At 55.4% G+C, this 23,448-nt stretch overlaps 1 protein-coding gene across 1 annotated transcript in view; it reads left to right on the top strand.

The window, feature by feature from the left end:
* Positions 1 to 9,236, top strand: part of CNTROB (centrobin, centriole duplication and spindle assembly protein) — an 18,249-nt gene extending 9,013 nt beyond the window's left edge. Inside the window, 3 exon segments of the mRNA XM_034757033.1 lie at positions 278 to 413; positions 7,085 to 7,172; positions 7,424 to 9,236. Of these exon segments, the coding sequence (XP_034612924.1) occupies positions 278 to 413; positions 7,085 to 7,172; positions 7,424 to 7,552 (353 nt within the window). The 3' untranslated portion in view covers positions 7,553 to 9,236.
* The last annotated feature ends 14,212 nt before the right edge of the window (positions 9,237 to 23,448 follow it).

Genomic DNA, 23,448 nt, shown 5'->3' with positions numbered 1-23,448 from the left:
CTGCTGAACCCCTGACCCTTCCTACCCCCCAGCGCCCCCCCAGTGCCACCCTGGGGCCAGCCCTGCCTGCCGGGGGAGAGCGCCCCCTGCTGCCCCTGCCCTGTTCCCTGCCCCACAGCGCCCCCCCCAGTGCCACCCTGGGGCCAGCCCTGCCTGTCAGGGGAGAGCGCCCCGTGCTGAGCCCCCCACCCCGCTCCCTGCCCCTCAGCGCCTCCTAGTGCCGCCCTAGGGCCAGCTGCCCCTCCCCCACCCTGGCTTACCCCATCTCTCTCGGCAGGGGGTGAGGGGGGCGTCCTGTCTCCCCGGCAGATGGCTGAGGTCTCCCGCCTGCTGCGGCTGTACCAGGCCAAAGGCCGGGTGGCGCCCTCCTCCGAAGAGCTGTTCACCTACCTGCGCTCCGGCGACAGCAGCGGGTAAGGCTGGTGCTGCGCCTGCCCCAGGGCCTCCGGGCTCCACCTCGCTCCTAGGGACCACCGGGGGGCGGAATGTACACCCCAAGGGCAGCCGGAGAGGACTACACCTCCCAAAGTGCAGTGCTCTACCCGCCTTGCATGCTGGGAGGTGTAGTCCTCTAGTTGCTGCAGATCCCCTCCCCATCGACACAAGGACGCGAAACTTAGTATATGGGTCCAGGGGTGGGGGGATCCCCCATCTACTCCTCATCAGCTCGGTTTAGGGCTTGGTTGGGGGAGGGCTGGGAGCCAGGACTCCTGGGTTCTCTCCCTGGCTCTGGGAAGGGAGTGGGGTCCAGTGGTTATAGCGGGGTGGTGGGGCTGGAAGCCAGGACTCCTGGGTTCTTCTTCGAGTGCTTGCTCATATCGATTCCAATTAGGTGTGTGCGCGCTGCGTGCACAATCGTCGGAGAATTTTCTACCCTAGCAACACCCGGTGGGTCGGCTGTGGAGCCCCCTGGAGTGGCGCCTTCATGGCGCTGGATATATACCCCAGCCGACCCAGCTCCCCCTCAGTTCCTTCTTACCGCCCCTGACGGTCGTTGGAACTGTGGAGCGCGGCATAGCTGTTCTCCATTCTCCCTAGCTCATCCTGTTAATTTTGTAGATAGTTGTAGTTTTAGTTGTGATATAGTGTTAGATAGTTATTCATCTTCGTTTTAAATTGTTGTAAATAGTTGGCAGGGGTTAAGGGGGTTGTTCTCCCTCCTTTTCCCCCCGGCGCATAGCCGGGCTCATGCCCAAGGCTTCTGGCTTTAAGCCGTGCGCGTCCTGCGCCAAGCCTATGCCTACGAGTGATCCGCACGACTCGTGTCTGAAGTGTCTAGCAGAATCCCATCAGACAGATAAGTGCAAGATCTGTAAGGCCTTCAGACCGAAAACCAAAAAGGAGCGGGACTTTAGGCTTAGGCAGCTCCTCATGGAGGCGGCACTTAGCCCGGATCCTCCCTTGGCGCGCCCAGCCCCGGCACCGAGCGCCTCGGTGCGCAGCACCCCTGCGGCGCTGACCGGTACTGCACCGCGGGCAGAATCAGATAAGGCCTCACGGCATCGGCCTCCTTCGGCACTGCGACCGCCACAGGGGCCTCGATGCCGTTCCCTGTCTCCGGGACACAAGAAATCCTGCAAGGCGCAGGAGATTGTTGTCCTGCAGACGCCGGCTCCCCCGGTGCCGGGGGTAGAGCTGCGTCCTCCTTTAGAGTGCCAGAAACAAGTACCGACTACACCGTCGACTCCGGCACCGCGCCCGTTGAGTCTGGTGCAGACTGGCTCACCACCCCGGTTGGTGGTGGAGCCTTGTCTCCCGTCCACTCCGGAGACCTTCGCGACGGTGAGAGACCTTATCGCTCTCACGGAGCCGGCGCCGTCTCAACCATCGGCACCGTCGTCTCCTTACGCAGTGCAATCCAGAGGCAAGCCTGCACTGGTACGCCCACCGTCTCTGGACGTGGACTCACAGCACCGCTCCAGGTGTTGGAGCAGGTCCCGACGCCGCTCGCGGTCCCAACACCGCTCGCAGTCCCGGCGTCGACCATCACCTCGGCACCAGTCGTACTCGTGGCCGAGATCCTCTTCACGGCACCGGTCTACGTCTTGGTACCGTCGGGATCATCGGTACCGATCGGACTCAAGACGTAGTTCTCGGCACCGGTACGAGCGCCGCTCCACTTCGAGGGGCTGCTCCCGGTACCACGTTTACTCATGGTCGTCGTCTTCTAGGTCCAGATCCGGATCTCGGCACCGACATGGCCACCGGCACCGATCCCGGTACCGCTCACTGGCACCGCGCAGGGATCGGTCGCCTACGGACCAGCACCAGTCGGCACCGTACTGCACCGAGCCAATTCCAGCTCGTTTGGCACCACCTTGGCCCTCGAGATCAGCGTCTCGCTCCTCAGACGGGGCTTCGAGATCAGCGTACCCTACTCAGGGCCAGGCTGCTGTGGCTGACTTGGGCCACTGGCAGGAGATGGCAGAGGATCCTGCGCAGGACCCTACGCATTGGTCTTTCTGGACCCCATGGGCATATCACCAGGCGCAAGGGGCTCCACCATCAGCCTCTTGCTCGGCATGCTTTGAGCCAAGAGTCCCGGAGGCCACCATCTCCCGTCCTTCCCCAGGGGGCATGGAGGCTCCCATGCCTACACTGCCTCAGGCCCTGGGTCCGGGGTAGGTGATGCTCCACTTCAGGGACCCTTAGAACAGGACCCTCCGTTAGACCTCTTGCCCCCTGAGGCATCCTCCTCATCTTCCCCGGATGAGGTGGTGGCGGGTACAACAACCTCGGGTCCGCCCCTGATAGATCTTCGTGCCCACCAGGACCTATTACGTAGGGTGGCGCGTAATATGGCCCTCCAGGCGGAGGAGGTAGTAGAGGTGCAGGACCCGGTGGTGAGCATTCTCTCGGCTGATGCCCCATCCCGGGTGGCATTACCAATAATTTGGACGATTCAGGCTAATGCCACTACTATATGGCAAACCCCTGCCTCTATTCCACCCACAGCCAGAGGGGTAGAAAGGAAGTACTTCGTCCCTTCCAAGGACTATGAGTACTTATATACTCATCCCCCACTGTGTTCACTAGTGGTGTCCTCAGTAAGTGCAAGAAAGCGTCACGGCCAGCAGGCAGCAGCGCCCAAATCGAAGGGCACTTATCGCTTCGATTGCTTCGGGCGTAAGGTGTGCTCGGCGGGAGGGCTGCAGCTCAGAGCCGCAAACCAGCAGGCACTCTTGAGCCGCTACAGTTATAACTCATGGAACTCCATGGGGAAGTTCAAAGAGTTGGTTCCCCAGGACTCAAGGGAAGAGTTCGGGGCCTTAGTGGAGGACTGTAAGAAGGTGGCGAGGACCTCCTTACAAGCCTCATTGGACATTGCGGACTCGGCCGCCAGGACGCTGGCATCAGGTATCGCCATCCGGCGAGTTTCCTGGCTCCAGGTCTCGGGCTTGCCGCCGGAACTGCAGCAGACCCTGCAGGATTTACCCTTCGATGGCCAGGGGCTGTTCTCAGAGAAGACGGACTCTTGGCTGCAGAGCCTCAAGGACTCGAACGATCATGCGCTCCCTAGGGATGCATGTCCCAGAGCCCCAGCGCAGGCCCTTTAGGCCCCAGCCTCAAAGGTTCTCCCCTCCCCCGCCTCGTCCGAGACAGGACTTCGCGAGAAGGCGGGGATGAGGTGGTAGGTGAAGGTCGACCGGCCCTCAACCCAGTCAGAACCAGGGTCTGCCCAGACCACCTTCAGGTCCTAGGCAAAATTTTTGAAGGTGCGGTCGAGGACGGCGCCCCAGCCACTACCCAGGATCCATCTCCCTCCTTTCGGGATCGCCTCTCCCGTTTCCACCGTGCTTGGTCCCTCATAACATCAGACTGTTGGGTCCTTCGCATGGTGGAGAGGGGTTACGCTATCCAATTTTCTTCGTTCCCCCCCCTCCAACCCCTCCCTCCCCATCCCTCTTCAGGGACCCTTCTCACGAACATCTCCTTATACAGGAGGTTTCTAGCCTCCTATCTATGGCAGCCATAGAGGAGGTGCCACCAGAGTTAAGGGGCAGGGGGTTTTATTCCCGCTACTTCCTGATTCCCAAGTCAAAAGGGGGTCTGCGACCCATTTTAGACTTAGGCGAACTCAACAAATTCATAGTAAAGTTGAGGTTCCGCATGGTCTCCTTGGGGACCATTATCCCTTCCTTGGATCCTGGAGATTGGTTTGCCGCCCTCAACATGAAGGACGCATATTTTCACATTGCGATCTATCCCCCTCACAGGCGCTTCCTTCGATTTGTGGTAAACAAGGTGCACTACCAATTTGCCGTCCTTCCCTTCGGCTTGTCCACGGCTCCGAGAGTGTTCACAAAGTGTATGGCTGTCGTGGCGGCATACCTTCGTCGGCAAGGGATACAGGGGTTCCCGTATTTAGACGACTGGCTGGTACGCAGCCGCACCAGAGAGCAAGTTCAAGCTCATGTCCACATAATAGTACAAACATTCCACGAGTTGGGCATTCTACTCAACAAAGAGAAGTCCACTCTAGAGCCAACCCAGAGGATAGAATTTATTGGGGCAGTCCTAGACTCTAGACTTGCCCAAGCTATTGTACCAGACAATCGCTTTCATACCGTTACAAGCATCATTCGAGGGCTCAGGGCTTTTCCGATTACCACAATAAGGACATGCCTTGCCCGATTGGGTCACGTGGCCTCTTGCACTTATGTAACCAGGCATGCCAGACTTCGACTTCCCCCACTGCAGGCCTGGGTATTGTCAGTGTACCGCCCTCATCAACACAGTCTAAACATGGTGGTCACGATCCCGACCTCGGTCCTGGTCTGTCTCGCTTGGTGGCTGGACCACAAGGCGGTTTGCGCAGGAGTGCCATTCCACGCCCCTCAACCCTCCCTGCATCTGGTCACGGACGCCTCATCTCTAGGTTGGGGCGCTCACCTTGGAGAGCACCATACCCAGGGAATGTGGACCGCACCCCAACTAGCCCTGCACATCAATGTTCGAGAGCTGATGGCAGTGCGCCTGGCCTGTCAGGCATTTCTCAGTCTCCTACAGGGCCGTTGCATGTTAGTCCTCACCGACAACACCACGACCATATTCTACATCAACAAGCAAGGAGGAGCCCGGTCGTCGCTTCTATGCCAAAAGGCCATTCGCCTGTGGGAATTCTGCATTGCCCATTCAATACATCTCACGGCATCGTTCCTTCCTGGAGTCCAGAACACTCTAGCGGACCGTCTCAGCAGGTCTTTCCAGACGCACGAGTGGTCGATTCGCCCGGACATCATCTATTCCGTCTTCCAGAGGTGGGGATTTCCCCAGGTCGACCTGTTCGCATCTTGAGCCAACAGGAAGTGCCACGCGTTCTGCTCCCTGCAAGGGCGTTCTCTGGGCTCTCTGTTGGATGCGTTCCTTCTAATCTGGAAGGACCACCTGTTCTACGCTTTCCCTCCGTTTCCACTGGTCCACAGGGTACTGCTCCAGCTACGCAGAGACCAGGCACGGGTGATTCTAGTCGCTCCGGCTTGGCCAAGGCAGCACTGGTACACCACGCTTCTGGAGCTATTGGTACAAATTCCGATCACGCTTCCCTTGTGCCCGGACTTGATCTCTCAGGACCACAGCCGACTTTGTCACCCCGACCTGCAATCGCTCCACCTTACAGCGTGGATGCTCCATGGCTGAATCGGACAGAGATACGATGCTCACATCTGGGACAGATTCTGCTGGGAAGTAGAAAGCCCTCTACACGGTCCACTTACTTAGCCAAGTGGAAGCGTTTCTCCTGTTGGTGCGAGCAGCGAGCCACGCCCCCCCTTGCAGGCGTCTATTCCTCTTATACTTGAATATCTCCTATCCCTAAAACAGCAGGGCTTGGCGTTATCTTTGGTCAGGGTTCACCTGGCCGCTATCTCGGCGTTCCACCCAGGAGAACACGCTTCCTCGGTCTTCTCGAACCCGATGGTCGTCAGATTCCTCAAGGGCTTAGACCGACTGTACCCACAGCAACGCCAGCCCGTTCCGATGTGGGATCTCAACCTGGTTCTCTCCAAGCTCACAGGGCCTCCGTTCGAGCCATTGGCTACCTGCTCACTCCTGTACTTATCTTGGAAGACAGCCTTCCTTGTAGCTATCACTTCAGCAAGATGTGTTTCTGAACTCAGGGCGCTCACGTCTGAGCCTCCGTACACTGTGTTGCATAAGGACAAGGTGCAGCTTCGCCCCCACCTGCCTTTCTTCCCAAGGTAGTTTCACCTTTTCATGTGAACCAGGATATATTTCTCCCGGTCTTCCATCCTAAGCCACACGCTACTTGTCAAGACCAGCATATGCATTCCTTGGACGTACGCAGAGCCCTGGCTTTCTATATTGACCGTACAAAGCCGTTTAGGAAGACGACACAACTCTTCGTTGCAGTGGCCGACTGGATGAAAGGCTCACCGGTCTCCTCACAGTGCCTGTCCTCTTGGATCACGTCCTGCATTCGTGCTTGCTACGACCTGGCCGGTGTCCCGACGCCACGCCTCACCGCTCACTCCACGAGGGCCCAGGCCTCCTCGACTGCCTTCCTGGCTCAAGTCCCGATCCAGGACATTTGTAGAGCTGCAATTTGGTCGTCAGTCCACACATTTGCTGCTCACTATGCGCTGGTACAGCAGTCCAGAGACGATGCTGCATTCGGATCAGTGGTTTTGCACACAGCAATGTCTCACTCCGACCCCACCACCTAGGTAAGGCTTGGGAGTCACCTAATTGGAATCGATATGAGCAAGCACTGGAAGAAGAAAAGACAGTTACTCACCTTTGTAACTGTTGTTCTTCGAGATGTGTTGCTCATATCCATTCCAAACCCGCCCCCCTTCCCCTCTGTCGGAGTAGCCGGCAAGAAGGAACTGAGGGGGCGCTGGGTCAGCTGGGGTATATATCCAGCGCCTTGAAGGTGCCACTCCAGGGGGCTCCACAGCCGACCCACCGGGTTTTGCTAGGGTAGAAAATTCTCCGACGATCGTGCACGTGGCGCGCGCACACCTAATTGGAATGGATATGAGCAACACATCTTGAAGAACAACAGTTACAAAGGTGAGTAACCATCTTTTCTCTTGGCTCATTCCTATCTGCTGCTCCCCAGGCCCGACGTGAAGGGTGACGGGGGCCACGTGAAGCCAGCTGCCCGCAGGAACCTCGACCCCAGGCTGCCTGAGGCCGGCAGGAGAGAGGTGAGTCTGCCGTGGCGGGGGGGATGGGCGCTGTCGGTGTTTGGGCACCGTGCGGGGCTCTGGGGCTGGGCTCTGTGGGTGCTGTGGGGGGCTGTGAGGCTGGGCTCTGTGGGTGACAGGCTCTGGGGATTGCTATGGGGCAGGGCGCTGAGGGAGAGGGCTGTTTTGCATCCTGAGGGGTCGCACCCTTCCCCCAGGGCCTGGGGCTCTGTTCCCGGCCGCTCACCCTCCTCCCCCCCCCTCTCCCACAGGTGGGTCCCCCCCGGCGCCCGGCTGGCGCCCGGCCCGGCCCTGAGAAGACCCACGGCGCTGCCAAGGGCGGGCGGAAGGCAGCCCAGCTCGGTGCCCGCACCGGCAAGGGGGGCGGCGTGTGGAGATGAAGCGGGTTCCCCGTGGGGCGTCCTGATGCCATCACACCCTGCACCCCCTGGGCACAGACCCCCCCACCCCTCAGTCCCAGGGGTCTCCCCACTGCCTGAGGGGCCCTGTTCTCAACCCCAGTTCGCATGTTGTGTTGGTGCCAGGGTGGCACATGGGGCTGGGCGGTTCCCCATTCGCACCGTGTTGCGTTGCTCTAAGTTATTGCCCCCCTGTTGGGGCGTTGTTGGTTATTTTTCTAAATAAAGAAGAGTTGGGTTTTGCAGCAGATCCGGTGCCGTGATTGGGGGGCCCAGCTCGCCAGCCCTTTGCTCCCGTGCCCTCCTCCGGGAAGGGTAGGAACGCTGGGCATCGTCCAATGGTAGCAGACCCATGGGCCCATCCACCCAGGTATCCCGCTTCCTGCCTGCTGCCCGGCTCAGCCCCATGGGCCCATCTACCCTTGCGTCCCGCTTCCTGCCTGGCTTAGCCCCACGGGCCCATCTACCCTTGCGTCCCGCTTCCTGCCTGGCTTGGCCCCACGGGCCCATGTCCCCCGGTGCCCCGCCTCCTGCTTGCCGTCTGGCTTGGCCCCACGAGCCCATCTACCCCGGCATCCCGCCTCCTCCCTGCCCAGAGTAGCAGAGCCTGTGCAGTGATTGGCAGAGCTGGGTTTGTCGGGGGGAGGGCTTCCCCCCTGTGCCCAGTCCCTCCTCCAGGCTGGGCACTGCCATCTGCTGCCCCCCCCCGGCAGTGCATCAGGCCACCGTGATTAGCTCTAATCTGCTTTTGTGCGAACGTGGCTTACACAACCCTGCGGTGCCCGCCCCGCGCGGATGCCTTGGGGCTGGCTTTCTCCCCGCCATCCCGTGCTGTGTTCCTTTCTCCCGTGTGACCCCCCCTCAATCGGTGCCCGGTGCTCGCTCGACGAGCCCCTCGGCGCGACGTGCCCGTCTCTTTTAACGGGCAGCCCGCCGATGTGAATCCTGCGCTGGGGAGACAGCTCCGGGAGCTGAGCCACGCCTTAATTTCTCCTCCCTCTGCCCTTTTTTCGGGTGCCCCGGCGGGCACACGGAAAGCATGGCAGACACATTTGGTGCCCACTGGGAGAGGGTCATGCCCACCATCTCCTGGGAACTCGTGAGAAGGGCCAGGCCGGGATCCGACTCTCCAGGGCATGTCCACACAGGGAGAAAAGACCCGCGGCCGGCCCGGGTCAACGGCTCCATCTCCCGGGGCTAAAAAATTGTGCCAATTTTTCAGCCCCACGGCCTGGGCCAGGCGTGGCTTTCTTTTATCCTGATGTGGACGTCCAAGGCCGGACACGGGACCTTTGCAACCGTCCAACCCGTCCCATGCGACCCCTCCCCAAATCGCTTCCAGAGCAGATGTGGTTGAAACCCCGCTCCTGATGGTGTCCCGGTTAATGCCTCTCGCCGGTGAAAACGCTGGCGTCTTTCCGGTGGGACTCGTCTTCAGCACTCAGCCCCTGGGTCGCGTCGGCACGTTCGTCTGGTTAGCCACCAGCAAGGCCGATTTCAGGGTCCTGGGTTCCTAGGACAGACACACTTCCTTCCTCCCGCCCCATCCTGGAAGTCTGATCCACCTTCTTTGCTCCTGGATGGCTGTGTTTACACCGAGCCGATTAAAATGAATCGTTGCTTGATCAACCAAATCAGCGACCCAGCTTCATTTCCCCGTCCTCTGCCAACTTTCTCGGGACCAAATGAACTGGGGCGCCCACCTGGACAATGCCTGTGCCCAAGGGGGCTCAACTCTGCCCCCCCCCCCCCGCGGCGTTCTTTTGCCTTGTGCTGCTGGAGTCGTTGCCGGCGATAGTACAGTGTTATCCCCTTGGTGGAGGGGGTTGGCCAGTGCCAGTCACTCCCCTTCCGCTCCCCGGGCTCCTCTGCCAGTGTCTGCCCCTTGGTTCCCAGTTCCGCTCTCCTGCCCCACAGGACCCCCACCCCCTGCTCACCCAGGCACTCTCGCCCCATGGGAGCCCGCGCCTGCCTCGCCTCACTGCCTGGGACTCCTCCCTAGAGCTGCTCAGCCCGCACACGGGGTCCTCTGATCTCCCTCCCAGCAAGCTGTGGTTGACGTGCCTCCCACTTCCCCCTGCGTCCCCTTTCCCTGCCAACAGGGGTGGAAGGGAACAGCCAATCCATGGAGACACCCCCTCTCCCTCCCTCACCCCCCCCAACACACAATCCTCCCCCCTTCACACAACCTCTCACACACCTCCTCGCAACCGAATGCACAGACCGCAACCCCCCGCACCCTGTCCCACACATGCCAATCCCCCCATCCCTGTTTGTCTCCCCATACAACAGATGCCCGCACTGCCCCCGCACTGCACCCGCACAGCCCCCCCCCAACAACACACAGCCCCCCAGCACCGGTACACATTGCACTCCCTCCATGCAGAACTCCACAGGCGCATGCACCCTCTCTCTTGCAACACCCCTGAGCTCCCACACCTGGACACACACCCTCCCCCCCCCCTTCCCCCTGACGTGCGCACAGACACTAGTCCTCTACGCACTGTAACACACGCTCTCCTACCCACTGCTCAGCCTTTCCACACAACCTCTACACACAACACACCCATACCACACAACACACACACACACACACACCCACGCACAACCTCTACCCAAATCCCAACACACACACAACCTCCACACACAAATCCCAACATACAACCTCTACACACACACACACACACACACACACACACACACACACACACACACACACACGCCCCCAATCCCCCCCCAGGTCCTCCACACACACAAATCTCAACACACACCCTCTACACCCCCCCACCCTCCGCACACAACTTCTATGCACACACCATACAACCTCTACACAACCTTCACACATGCACACAAAACACACACAACCTCTACACACACCCGCACACCCACCCACCGTCTGCTGTCCACCCCCCATGCACAACTTGCTCTAACACACACCAACACACAACCTGGTCTCCCCGGACACAGACCCACACCCAACCTGCCCAGTGCATGCACTCCCACGTCCCCCCCCCCCCCCCCCCCCCCCCAAGCCCAGCCGGCTGCATGGCCCCCCGCCAGCACCCTCTGTGTGTGCCCCCTGTGATCCCCCATCTTCCCAGGCACCTCCATCTCAGGCCCACTGTCCCCGGCATCCGCCATTCCCTCCTACAGCCCCCATTGCCACATAGATGCGGGCACCCCCACATACCCTCAGCCCCCCATCTCCCTCCTGCAACCCATTAGTCACCATCTCCCTCCCGGCACCCCATCCACCACCCCTTGGTAACCCCATCTGCTCGCGCCGCTCCCCTGGCACCGTCTGCCTGGCTCGGCTGGGAACCGGCCACCCCTGTGCTCCTGCCCCCCCCACAGCCTGTCCCAGCTCCCCCCACCTCCAGGACCCATAAGCTGATTAGCTCAGCAAAGACACAGGGTGAGGATTATGGGTGTTAACCCCCCCGCACCCCCGGCCTCATCCCCAGGTGCTGACAGCCCTATTCACACACGCCACGCAGACCTGCTACTCTTGGGGGGGACCGGCCAGCGCAGGGGGACCCCACGGCCAGAGGCCAGCCCTGTGGGACCTGGAGCTCTGCTGCGTGGGCACCCCTTTTACCCTCGGCACCTCTCAAGGACCAGCAGTGCCCCCCAGGATTGGACTTGGGCTCCCCCCCCGCCCAGCTGCTATTTCTTCACTCACCCCCTTTTTGGGATTCCCCTCCACAGCCCCATCCGGGGCCTGGAATATTTCGGACAGCGTCTGTGGGTCGCCCAGACCACAGAGCCAGGTAAAGGATTGGGGCAAGGACTCTGGGGTGTGTTGGATTGGAGCGGGGTGGAGCTGGGAGCCAGGACTCCTGGGTTCTCTCCCCGGCTCTGAAAGGGGAGTGGGGTCTAGTGGTTGGGGGGGTGGGGGGAGCTGGGAGCCAGGACTCCTGGTCCTTTACACTGACTTGCTGGGTGAATTCTGGTTGTTCGCTGGTTTTGCCAGTTTCCCCCAGTAGAAAACAAAATTATTTTTTGGGGGGGGGGGGGGGTGTCCCTGCTCCTCGTACCTGTTGAGTGCTCTTGGTCCCCGCCTGAGCAGAGAGCCCCCCCAACACACTCCGGGGAGGGCACAGTCTAACTCCCCAGGCGGGGGGGAGCGGAGAAGGGGCTTGGGGTCAGGAGACAGGGGGTGCAGTGTGGGGAGCTGTCTGCTCTGGGGGGAGGGTGCAGAGCTGAGGGGGGGAAATAGAGGGCAGGGGCCGATGCTGCCCTGCCAGTGGGTGGAGGGAGCTGGCTGCCGGCGGTGTGCAGGGGGATTAGGCCGGCTCACACCTGTCCGTCTCGATAAGCGGCTCTGCCGGGTCCCGGGGGGGGAGGGGGCTGGGGAGCGAAGAGTTAAATGCTAAAGCCAATTAATAACACAGCCGGCCTGCCCCACCGGTGGAGAGAGCTGGGGGCCTGCGCCGGCCTGGGCAGGATGGAGGAGGAATGGCAGGAGGGAGGGGTAGGGTGGGGGGATGGAGTGTATGCGGGGGAAGGAGGGATGGATGGGGGATGTTATTGTAGGGTCTCTGGGGGCACTGGGGCTGTTATTGTAGGGTCTCTGGGTGCACTGGGGCTGCATGTGTAGGTGTGTTGTGGGGTTTCTGGGGGCGCTAGGGCTGCATGGGTGGGTGTTATTGTGGAGTCTCTGAGGGCACTGGTCCTCTTGGTATGAGTTGTACACCACAAACCTGCATTACTCCAGCCTTTGGGGTGGGGGAGGGCGTGCTAGCCATGGGTTCCAGACCAGAGATGCCCCCTGTGTATTGCACACTCCCATTGGCTTTCAGAGCAACGGTGTGGGGGGGAGTGGGGGGAGCAGCATCAGCCAATTGGCTACCAGAACACTATGGGGGTTGTGTGCTGGGAGAAGGAGGGATGGTCCCCTGCATGGGGTGTAGGCTGCAGTGTGTGTGTGTGTGTGTGTGTGTGTGTGTGTGTATCCCCGGGGCCAGTGTGGTACCAGTCCCTAATCCTGTGAACTGGAACTGGGTGGATTTTTTGTTTTGTTTTGTTTTTGCGGGACAGCACTATTTACCTCTTTCCATTCTGAAAACTGACCATTTATTCCTGCCCTTTGTTTCCTACCTTTTAATCAGTTACTGATCCTGGAGAGGACCATCTCTCTTATCCCATGGCTGTTTACTTTGCTTAAGAGCCTTTGGTGAGGGACCTTGTCAATGGCTTTCTGAAAATCTAAGTACACTAGATCCACTGGATCCCCCTTGTTCACATGCTTGTTAACCCCCTCAAAGAATTCTAGTAGATTGGTGAGGCGTGATTTCCCTTTGACACTTCCCCCCAACAAATCGTGTTCATTTCTGTGTTGGATCATTCTGCTCTTTACTAGAGTTCTACCAATTTCCCTCATACTGAAATTAGGCTCCCTGGCTCGTAATTGCCAGGTGCCACCCTGGCTGACCCCTTTGATCTATTTCCCGGATCATGCCCGGTACACCTCACAGTCCTTCGAATGAGTGGGAGTGATCTTTTAGCTGCTTTGCAGCAGGAGGTCACGGTGCCTCGTCAGCTCAGGTGGTGTCTTTTGGTCTTGCTTGTGGGTCTGTTGTGTGTATCATTTGGCCCAGGTGTCGTGCCAGGAGCTGTGAGCAGTGGCGTCTGTACTATCGGCAGTTTCAGACGGGATTTGTTTCCGTGCAATCTGCACGGTCGGAGTGGCGTTTGGATCACACCAATGTTCGGTTTTTGTTTCACTTCGGTTGAGATTTTCTTTCTCCCCTTGCGTAAAGCCGAGGGAGTCCTTGCAACCTCCTGTCATGGCTGGGGCCTGGGTGCTCAGGGCTGGGGCACTCTGCCTGGGTTCAGAGAGGGATCAATCAGGGGCTATGGGGGAAGCTGTCAGTCCGGCCTTCCGAGGCGGGACTTCCTGTGGCTCCACAAGAACTATGTGGTGATGCGTTCGGCCTTACCATGGCTGCCGGGTCCTGTGCCCTGAATGCCCAATAGATAGTGGCGCATTAGGTAGTTGCTGTTGGGTTCTGCGCATCTGTCTTGTCTCAGCCCCCAGGCTAGCCTGAGTGTTTCTTTCCACTGCATAGATATCACCCGCCTGCCAAAGCTCAGCCTCGTCCCTTTGGGCCAGATTGATGGGGGTTTGGGCGCTAATTTTGCACCCATCTGCAGCTCTCAGCTGGGCTCCCCGAGAGTGCTTGCATCTTTCCTCTCCATTATTCGCCCAGAGCGAGTTAGCTCCTCCCTGGGAGAAGAGTCATTTGGGAAGGCTGGGTGGAGCCAAGCTTGGAGGGTGAATTGGTGCTGGGAGGCGTTAATGGCGGCCATCGACCAGTGCTTTGAACTGTAGACAACTGTAGAGGTGCTGGAAACCAGGGCTACCATAACTGGATGCCAGCTGCTTGGTATGTCCCGTTTTCTCATCCCTTCCCCTTTCAATTCCCCCCCCCCCCCCCAAATGAGTAGGATTAAGAACATAAAAACGGCCACACTGGGTCAGACCAAAGGTCCATCTAGCCCAGTGTCCTGTCTGCCGACAGTGGCCAATGCCAGGTGTCCCAGAGGGAGTGAACAGAACAGATAATCATCAAGTGATCCATCCCCTGTCGCCCATTCCCAGCTTCTGGCAAACAGAGGCTAGGGACACCATCCCTGCCCAGCCTGGCTAATAGCCAATGATGGACCTATCCTCCATGAATTTATCTAGTTATTTTTTGACCCCTGTTATAGTCTTGGCCTTCACAACATCCTCTGGCAAGGAGTTCCACAGGTTGACTGCGTTGTGTGAAGAAATACTTCCTTTGGTTTGTTTTAAACCTGCTGCCTATTAATTTCATTGGGTGACCCCCTAGTTCTTGTATTATGAAAGAGAGTAAATAACACTTCCTTATCTACTTTCTCCACACCAGTCATGATTTTATAAACCTCTCTCATATCCCCCCTTAGTCGCCTCTTTTCCAAGCTGAAAAGTCCCAGTCTTATTAATCTCTCCTCATACGGCAGCCGTTCCAGACCCTTAATCATTTTTGTTGCCTTTTTCTGTACCTTTTCCAATTCCAATATCTCTTTTTTGAAATGGGGCGACCACATCTGCACGCAGTATTCAAGATGTGGGTGCACCATGGATTTATATAAAGGCAATAGGATATTTTATGTCTTATTATCTATCCCTTTCCTAATGGTTCCCAACATTCTGTTTGCTTTTTCGACTGTCGCTGCACCTTGAGTGGATGTTTTCAGAGAACTATCAACAGTGGCTCCAGGATCTCTTTCTTGAGTGGTAACAGGTAATTTAGACCCCATCCTTTTATACATATAGTTGGGATTATGTTTTCCAATGTGCGCTGCTTTGCATTGATCAACATTAATTCTGCCCAGGGATGCCTGGAAGAATCCCTGAAATTTTTGAACAGGTTGGGTGTGGCGTTCAGAAGTGGTCGCATCCCATCCCCAATGGAAAAACGCCGTCCAGTTGAGCGCAAGGCCTGTGGTTAACCCGAGATGCTTGCGTCTGACACCTCGGCAGCTTAGCAACACACTGGTCAATCAGCTTCTCCGGGTACTTGGTCTTGCTGGCATAGGAGAGACCCATCACTCATCGACTTCAAGGCCAGGACGCAGGCCGGAGAACGGCCTCCGGCTCTGGGAATTATCGGATCTTCCAGAAAAAACAGCCAATCTAGATTCAAAACAATTGCCAATCACGGAGAATCCGCTGTGACCCTTAGCAAATTCTCCCCAGTAGTTAATTACTCTGTCACGGCTAAAAATTTGCACCTTATTTCCTGTCTGAATGTGTCTAGCTTCAACTCCCAGCTGTTAGGTCGTGATCTACCAACCTTTCTTGGCTAGATTAAATATTTGTCCCCCACAAATTGGGGTCAAATCATCCTGTAAAAGTCTCTCTAAGCTAAATAGCTGGAGCTCCTGGAGTTTATCACGAATAAGGCCGATTTTTCTAACCCTTGAATCATTCTTGTGGCTCTTCTTTGATCCCCTCTGCAAATTAGCCACGTCGTCCTTGAATTGGGGCCACCAGAACCGGACACAGGATCCCAGCGGCGACCCCACCAGGGCCAAATCCAGATGTAAAATCACCTTTCTGCTCCTACTCCAGATTTCCCCCATTTATACACCCCAGGGTCGCGTTAGCTCTTTGGGCCGCAGCATTGTGCTGGGAGCTTGTGTTCAGCCAATTCTCTGCCTCCAGCCCCTGAATCTTTTCCTGAGTCCCTGCTCCCCAGGAGGGAGTCCACCAGCCTGGAGGTCTGGCCTGCGTTCTCTGTTCCTAGATGTAGTTACACTAAACTGCTTTCGTGTAGGACACTTGGTGGGTTGAGACCGTCTCCTCCCGCTCGGCTTATGACTTGGCTGACGTTGTCAGAGCAGCTGGGTGCCTGTACGTAGAGCAGCTCCCCGTTCGGCCCGCTCCTTTCCCTGTCAAGCGAGAGCCTCCGGACGGGCTAATAGCTTGATGTACAGTATGTGTCTCCTGGCTCTATACGGGTGTGTGCAGGTGTCTGTCTGTTTCCTGGTGCTATAGGGGAGTTCCTGGATCCATAGTGGAGGTGTGCACACCCCCGGCTCTGTGTGTGTGTGTGTGTGTGTGGGGGGGCTTGGCTGTATAAGGGTGTGTGTGTGTGTTGGGCCCCCTCTGGCTCTGTAGAGGTGGGGGCCCTATCTATTTAGGAGTGCATGGGGACCCTGGCTCTAATGGGGTGCATGTGTGGCCCCCGAGCTCTATAGGGGGTGCATGTGCGCCCCCTGGCTCTATAGGGTATGTGTGGGGGGGTCCCCCTGTCTGCTCCATAGGGGGTGCGAGTGGGGGCCCGGTGGGAGTGAGGGGGCCTGTGCTCGGTGCTGCCCCCAGCTGGGGATGGGCACAGCAGCTGAACGGGGCAATGGGGCTGGGAATGGGGCTCTTCTCTCTGCCTGTGGCAGGGAGCACCCCGGGGGCTGGTTCTGCACAGGCCCAGCTGTGAGCAGGGGTCAGATAGAAGGAGCTGGGGCGGGGGTGCCGCGGAGCGCTGTGGCTGTCAGAACAGTGTGAGTCATGCCCCGGTGGGTCCCATCTATCCCCATCCATCACCCTGTAGCTGTCCAGCTGTCCTTTCTCCATCCACCCATCCCCCTCACGCCCCTTTCTCCGTCCGTCCCTCCCTCCCCCTTCACGCTCCTTTCTCCGTCCATCCCTCCCTCCCCCCAATTCAGTTCTGTACAATCCGGGCTCATGGAATCCCTCAAAAATGGCAATATGCCCATAGAATTTAAACCAAATTGTTGGCATGAGCTTGTCACGATGTGTGCCCTTTAATGGAACTACCCAGTCTGGGGGACCTGGCTGAATCAAGTCCTGTCCAGTTCGGCGGTTCCCAGTTTATGAGGAACTGTGTGATGTTCTTGCCTGCTGGCGTGATCAGAGACAGCTGCAGTTCCTCTCCGGGTAACGGAGGCATCTGGGTTCCGACACCAATGATGATACGTAGGGGCATGGTTGCTCCTATGATGTTGCACTCCATAATGTTTTATGGAAATATGCTAATGAGTGTAAACATAATGCAACTGGAATATGCTTTCTGCAAAAGGTCTCTTGTAGGGTATCATTACAAATCTTATAATCTACTGCGTGTGTTCATCCTATTTGTATGCCTGTATCATCCTTGTATCTGAAACTGGGAATATGCAGTATTACTCTGAGGTTCTATTGTAATTATGCAAAGTGTGGGCCATTAATGGTGGTGTGGAATTTTGATGGCTCCCATTTTGACTAGGGCAATTGGTTGTAAATGGCTGTTTACTTGCAAACCTCCCTGGGTACGTGCGGGCCAGCCCTGGAAGAATGAGATCTTACAGTGACATATGATCCTGTCACATGATACTGGAATCCATCTTAAACCTGGTGCTTTTCCATTTAGAAGGAGGGGTGGGAACCCAAAGAGACAAAAAGATTCCTGCTTTGTGCCAAAGATATAAAAGAGGGTGGAACAGAACAGACCGGGTCCCAATCATGAGACTGCCACTGCTTTTCACCTAAGATGCCTGCTGGAACTAACAAGGACTGTACCAGGGAAAGGATTGGGCCCAGACTAGGAAGGAGTCTAGACTGTGAAAGAAGCTTGTTGGAACATCTCTGAGGGTGAGATTTTACCTGTAAACAGTTTCTTAATGTACTAGGCTTAGATTTGCGTGTTTTGTTTTATTTTGCTTGGTGACTTACTTTGTTCTGTTAGTACTTGAAACCACTTAAATCCTACATTTTATGCTTAGTAACATCACTTTTGTTTATTAATGAACCCAGAGTAAGTGATTAATACATGGGGGAGCAAACAGCTGTGCATCTCTCTCTCTATCAGTGTTATAGAGGGCGGACAATTTATGAATTTACCCTCTATAAGCTTTATTCAGAGTAAAACAGATTTATTTGGGATTTGGATCCCATTAGGAGCTGGTTGTCCGGGTGCTGGAGACAGGTGACCTTCTGAGTAGTTTTTGGTTAAAGTCTGCAGCTTTGGGGGCGTGGACTATACCTGGGTCTGTGCTGTAGCAGGCAGGCGTGTCTGGCTCAACAAGGCAGGGTTCTGGAGTCCCAAGCTGGTAGGGGAAACGGGCTCAGAGGTAATCTCAGCACATCAGGTGATAGTGCCAAGGGGGGCTTTGTGACTGAGCCCATCACAGCTCCCCAAACAGCGGAGGAAACCAGGACTATCCTGCACCTTCCACCACCTTGGAGGCTGTCACTGGTTGCGTTTGATGGTGTACGTCCCTTTTGAGACCACACCAGCTTGCAGAAGAATGGGACGGAGCCTGGGGTGGTCTTAGTTTCATAACAAAACTTGAGTGATTCCCTGGTGGCTCTGTGCATGCAATTGGCAACGCTTTCCCAGGGGCGATCCGAGGAGTTGCCGACAGCATAGAACTGGTAGCGGATGCTGCCGGGCCAGGGGGTTGCTCCCATTCCCATCTAATCCATGCATGTGGCACAGCAATTTTACCTCCTGGGCTCCAGCTGGCAAGCACCTCCAAAGGCTCAGAGGAATCACAGATACAGCATAGAGCCTGGACAACATCAGACTCCAGACACTTATAAACAGCAGAGTGCTGGTGCAGCAGTAGGCTGTCATGGCTCGTGTTCGGGACCTGTGAGGGGGCAGAGAAGGGAGAACAAATTCCCCTCCCCACCCAGTATATACTGGGAGAATCTGGGACCAGGGTGAATCTGGGACCAGGGTGAACATGAAGCAGTGACCTATGTGAGGATGGCCAGAATAAATCAAGGACTTCTCTGGCCTTTTCCTGCCTCAACAGTGGGGTAGGCACTGACAAGTCCACCCACTGTGTAGTTTCTAATGGCCCCAAGCCGTACCTTCTTCCTAGCCAAGAAGAGTGTCTGGCAGGATGGAGAAGACAGTTATGCTATTCCTTGTGGGTCAGGTGGTTTACCCTTCCACTCTTTGAGCTGTGAAGGAATGAAACCACTTCCACCAGGGTTTCCCATTTTTTCCATTCAGGATTTTTACCTGATAAACACCAGGGTTGGCCCGATTCACCGTAAAACAGGGGCCATCCCAGGTGTGTGTCAAAGACTTCTCCTTCGCTGAATCCCTTCTGCCCATCACTGCTTGGCCTAATTCCCATATTAAAGGCGGTTTTTCCCAGCCTGTTTTTTTGTCCATGTTTTGCTGTACTATGCCTAGTTGTGTTGCCACGCGCTTGTGTAAAGCAGTTATCGTCTCTGCTAAGGTTTGTACACATTCACCCATTCCCACCTTCCCTTCCCAGGCACTAGGCAGTTCCACTCCCGACCACCAACTTCCAGGCATGGACATTTGATTTTTAGGGGGGAGGGATAGGTCAGTGGTTTGAGCATTGGCCTGCTAAACCCTGCGAGTTCAATCCTTGAGGGGGCAATTTGGGGATTTAAAAAAAAAAAAAAAGTTAGCTTCAAAGGGAGTGTATCCTGGATAGCCTTCAAGCCATTAAGATGACTGGTAGCTTCTCATCCCTGTCCCTGAGCTCTTTACTTGTTGTTTCAAAGCTTCCTTTAGCGTGCAGTTGGTTCATTCAACTTGTCCAGAGGACTCAGGGTGTCCAGCTACGTGGAAACAAGGCTTAATGCCTAAAGCCTTACATAGCTCTTGCATGTAACATCTCCCCCAAAATAGGATCCCAAATCTGAATCCATGACTCTGGGAATTCCCAGTCTTGAGAAAACTACGTTAAGGAGCTGCTTAGCAGTGACCCAGGCCGTGTTGGTTTTAGTAGGGGTGGCTTCTTCTCATTTGGAGAAGGGATCTACTCTTACCAGGCAGTATTTATTCCCTCTATTGGTGGTGGGTAAAGGGCCTATGTAATCTATCTGAATCCAGGACCAGGGACCCTCTGTTCTTTGGTGCCCCAATGCATTCTTTTGAACCTGGCGATCAGCACCACGGATCTATATCCACTTTCATGCCTGGCCACCACCCTGTATCTTTAACCCTATTTAAAGTATCCTGTTTTCCTCTATGCTCTTGTTCATGCACAAACTGAATCTGGTCCCCCCCTGTACCTGGCTGGGGACTATCCAGTGCCTTTGCCCACCTGCATCAACTGCCCACCAGACATCTCCAACCTGCTCAATCCTGTATTTTCCTGTGGGATCTTTCCCTGTCCTGCCTACGGACTGGATTTCTGTATCCCCATCTTGTAGGGTACTTAAGTCCAAGGTATCTGTTCCTTTGCCTAAAGTTTTTCCCCAGGTAGTTACTGCCTCTATTTGTTCTACCTGGCCTGCGTCTCTAGTGTGGTTACTAGGAGCAGCAGCTTTGGCTAAGGCATCAGTTCTGTTGTTGCAGTGTGCCTCTTCTGAGTGATTTTTTTGATGTCCCTTTGCATGAGTCACCCAGGTGTCCACAGTTCTTTCCTTGATAAGCTGTTTATCAGTGGGTCTCCCTCTGGAGAGGCACCGGGGACTTTAAATGTTTACTGATGCTCCGGTGTCCGCTAGCAATTGGGAAAATATCCCGGTAGCCCATACAGTAGGTCTCCCCCATATGTCGCACTGAAGTCTTGCGATCAGCTGGGGAGGCCCGCGGGGAACTGGGCACCCCTACTGATCGGCCGACTCCCTCGAGAGCCTCCACTCAGAAGAGGGGGCAGGGATCTGGTTTTGACAGGGCGTGGGCGTGAGGGATGCACACCGTACCGGGGCAGTGGGATGAAGGGGGGCTTCCTTGCATTAACTCTGTTCTCCGCATGACCTGAGACAAAGCATTAATCAGGATGCTGAGGGGCTGATCGTATTTTCCCATATCCTCCTCTAAATTCACCAGCTCCTTCCAAATCATGTTCCTAAGGGTCTGCTTGGGTCGGCACTGCCCGGAGTTGTGGGAGGGAGGGGAGTTATAATTGGGAGGGCGACTGGCAGAGTAAGGACCATTATTCACAAATGTGACAGCCTGTACTGGCTCTGAGGTAGTCTTTTTACTGACTTATCTTTTTAAGATGCCCGCCTCTCGCAGCAAATCCTCTGCCTGTGTGGTTTTTGCCACTAGTTCATTGCAGGTTATGTGTTCTATACCCACAGCCCCCATGGTCATTTATGTCTGAGAATTTAGTCCTGCGGAAGTGCTCTGTCCTAATTCGGGTCCCTGATAATGGGAAGCGATAATCCCATTCTCTTCTGGCTGGGGCAATGAATCAGAGAGAACTGCCAGCATCTTTTTTGGAATTAGGTAAGTTTTGGGGGCCTCGCCTGGTTTCTGCTCTTCCATTATATATAGTTTCTTGAGGGAAGAAGCAGGCAGTAATATTTTGAGAGCACTTATCATCCATTCCCAGGGTCCAGCGGCTGTCCGCTCCCAAGAACCTATGCCTATGTCCAGAGCATCTGCATCACAAGGAGAGTAGCATAATTGAGGCAATTGGGTTAAGTCCATGCCATCAGCAGAGGGGTACATTTGCCACACACGGGCCAGCCATGCAATGGCTGTGTCATGGTTCAGTGGCCCCAGAGTCTCGGCAATAGTCTTGGCCTGACTAGGAGACCATCTTACTACGTCCATAACCAGCTCCATTGTGGGAAGATGACATTAAACTGGGAGGAGTGGTAAATATGCTGGAGGGTAGGGATAGGATACAGAGGGACTTAGACAAATTAGAGGATTGGGCCAAAAGAAACCTGATGAGGTTCAACAAGGACAAGTGCAGAGTCCGGCACTTAGGATGGAAGAATCCCCTTCACTGTTACAGACTAGGGACCGAATGGCTAGGCAGCAGTTCTGCAGAAAAGGACCTAGGGGTTACAGTGGACGAGAAGCTGGATATGAGTCAACAGTGTGCCCTTGTTGCCAAGAAGGCTAACAGCATTTTGGGCTGTATAAGTAGGGGCATTGCCAGCAGATCGAGGGACGTGATCATTCCCCTCTATTCGACATTGGTGAGGCCTCATCTGAAGTACTGTGTCCAGTTTTGGGCCCCACACTACAAGAAGGATGTGGAAAAATTGGAAAGAGTCCAGCAGAGGGCAACAAAAATGATTAGGGGGCTGGAGCACATGACTTATGAGGAGAGGCTGAGGGAACTGGGATTGTTTAGTCTGCGGAAGAGAAGAATGAGGGGGGATTTGATAGGTGCTTTCTACTATCTGAAAGGGGGTTCCAGAGAGGATGGATCTAGACTGTTCTCAGTGGTGGCAGATGACAGAATAAGGAGTAATTGTCTCAAGTTGCAGTGGGGGAGGTTTAGGTTGGATATTAAGAAAAACTTTTTCACTAGGAGGGTGGTGAAGCACTGGAATGGGTTACCTAGGGAAGTGGTGGAATCTCCTTCCTTAGATGTTTTTAAGGTCAGGCTGGACAAAGCCCTGGCTGGGATGATTTAGTTGGGATTAGGTCCTGCTTTGAGCAGGGGGTTGGACTAGATACCTCCTGAGGTCCCTTCCAACCCTGATATTCTATGATTCTAAGATCGACTCCTGCAACTATGTGTTTAACCTCCCTTGTGGACACAGGGGCAACATTATGCATGTATGGCCAATCAGGGTTGAATGGGTTTTTGGGGTCAGCATCAGGAGGTATCTCTATTTTCCCAGGGGGCTCCAAATCACAATCCTCTCTCAACCTTACAGCTGCTACCACCCTCTGATGGGCGCTAAATAGGGCACGCAATTTACTAATCTCTGCCTTGCACTTCTGATGGCCTGCTGCTGCCTTTGCTGCCTTATTCTCGTCTACAAGGAAGCGAGTTGCTGCTCTCGCTTCTTCCAACAATTTTTTTGTTAACTGTTTCCTATACTGTTCTGCATCTCTGCTGGCCTTGTCTCTCTCCTCTTGCATATTTCTAAGTACAGTCACCATTTGAAGCTTTTCTGCTATAAATTCACACCCGTCGGTCTCGCATTTGTTCAAAGGCTGTTGTAACTGCTTTTTCTCCAGCTCCAGTTCTTGCCTTCCCTTTACCATTTCAACCATGTCCAGACATGTATAAAATAACACCCATACAGCAGCTGCTTTCTTTGCACTACCACGTGGCTTAAAGGTTGTGCAATACTGTTCAAAGCTCAGACTAGCTTCAGTCAGGGGATTCTCACCCTTAAAACACCCGCTTTCCCAGGGGCATTTCCCCTTCTTCATTACCCATCTTGCTAACCTGTTGGTTTTCTCCTGTCTCAAGCAAGCAACCAAGGTTTTTTCCCCAGCCATCTCTACTTCCCTTATCTCACTAATGATCCCCATCAAAAGCTCTTTCACGCAGTCACAGTATCGCTCTAAAATCTTTACTTTTAAAGAACAACTCTTTAACTCCTTATTGCATGGTCCTACTGTTATTCTAAGCACGATTCCTAACTTAAACGTTACAGAATGTTACCAAATATTCTGTGAGAAAGAGAGACCTTGCTAAAGGAGCTTAGTCTG

Source organism: Trachemys scripta, chromosome 25, assembly GCF_013100865.1.
Source record: "Trachemys scripta elegans isolate TJP31775 chromosome 25, CAS_Tse_1.0, whole genome shotgun sequence".
Classification (NCBI taxonomy): Eukaryota; Metazoa; Chordata; order Testudines; family Emydidae; genus Trachemys; species Trachemys scripta.
This window is presented reverse-complemented; position numbering and strand designations above follow the sequence as displayed.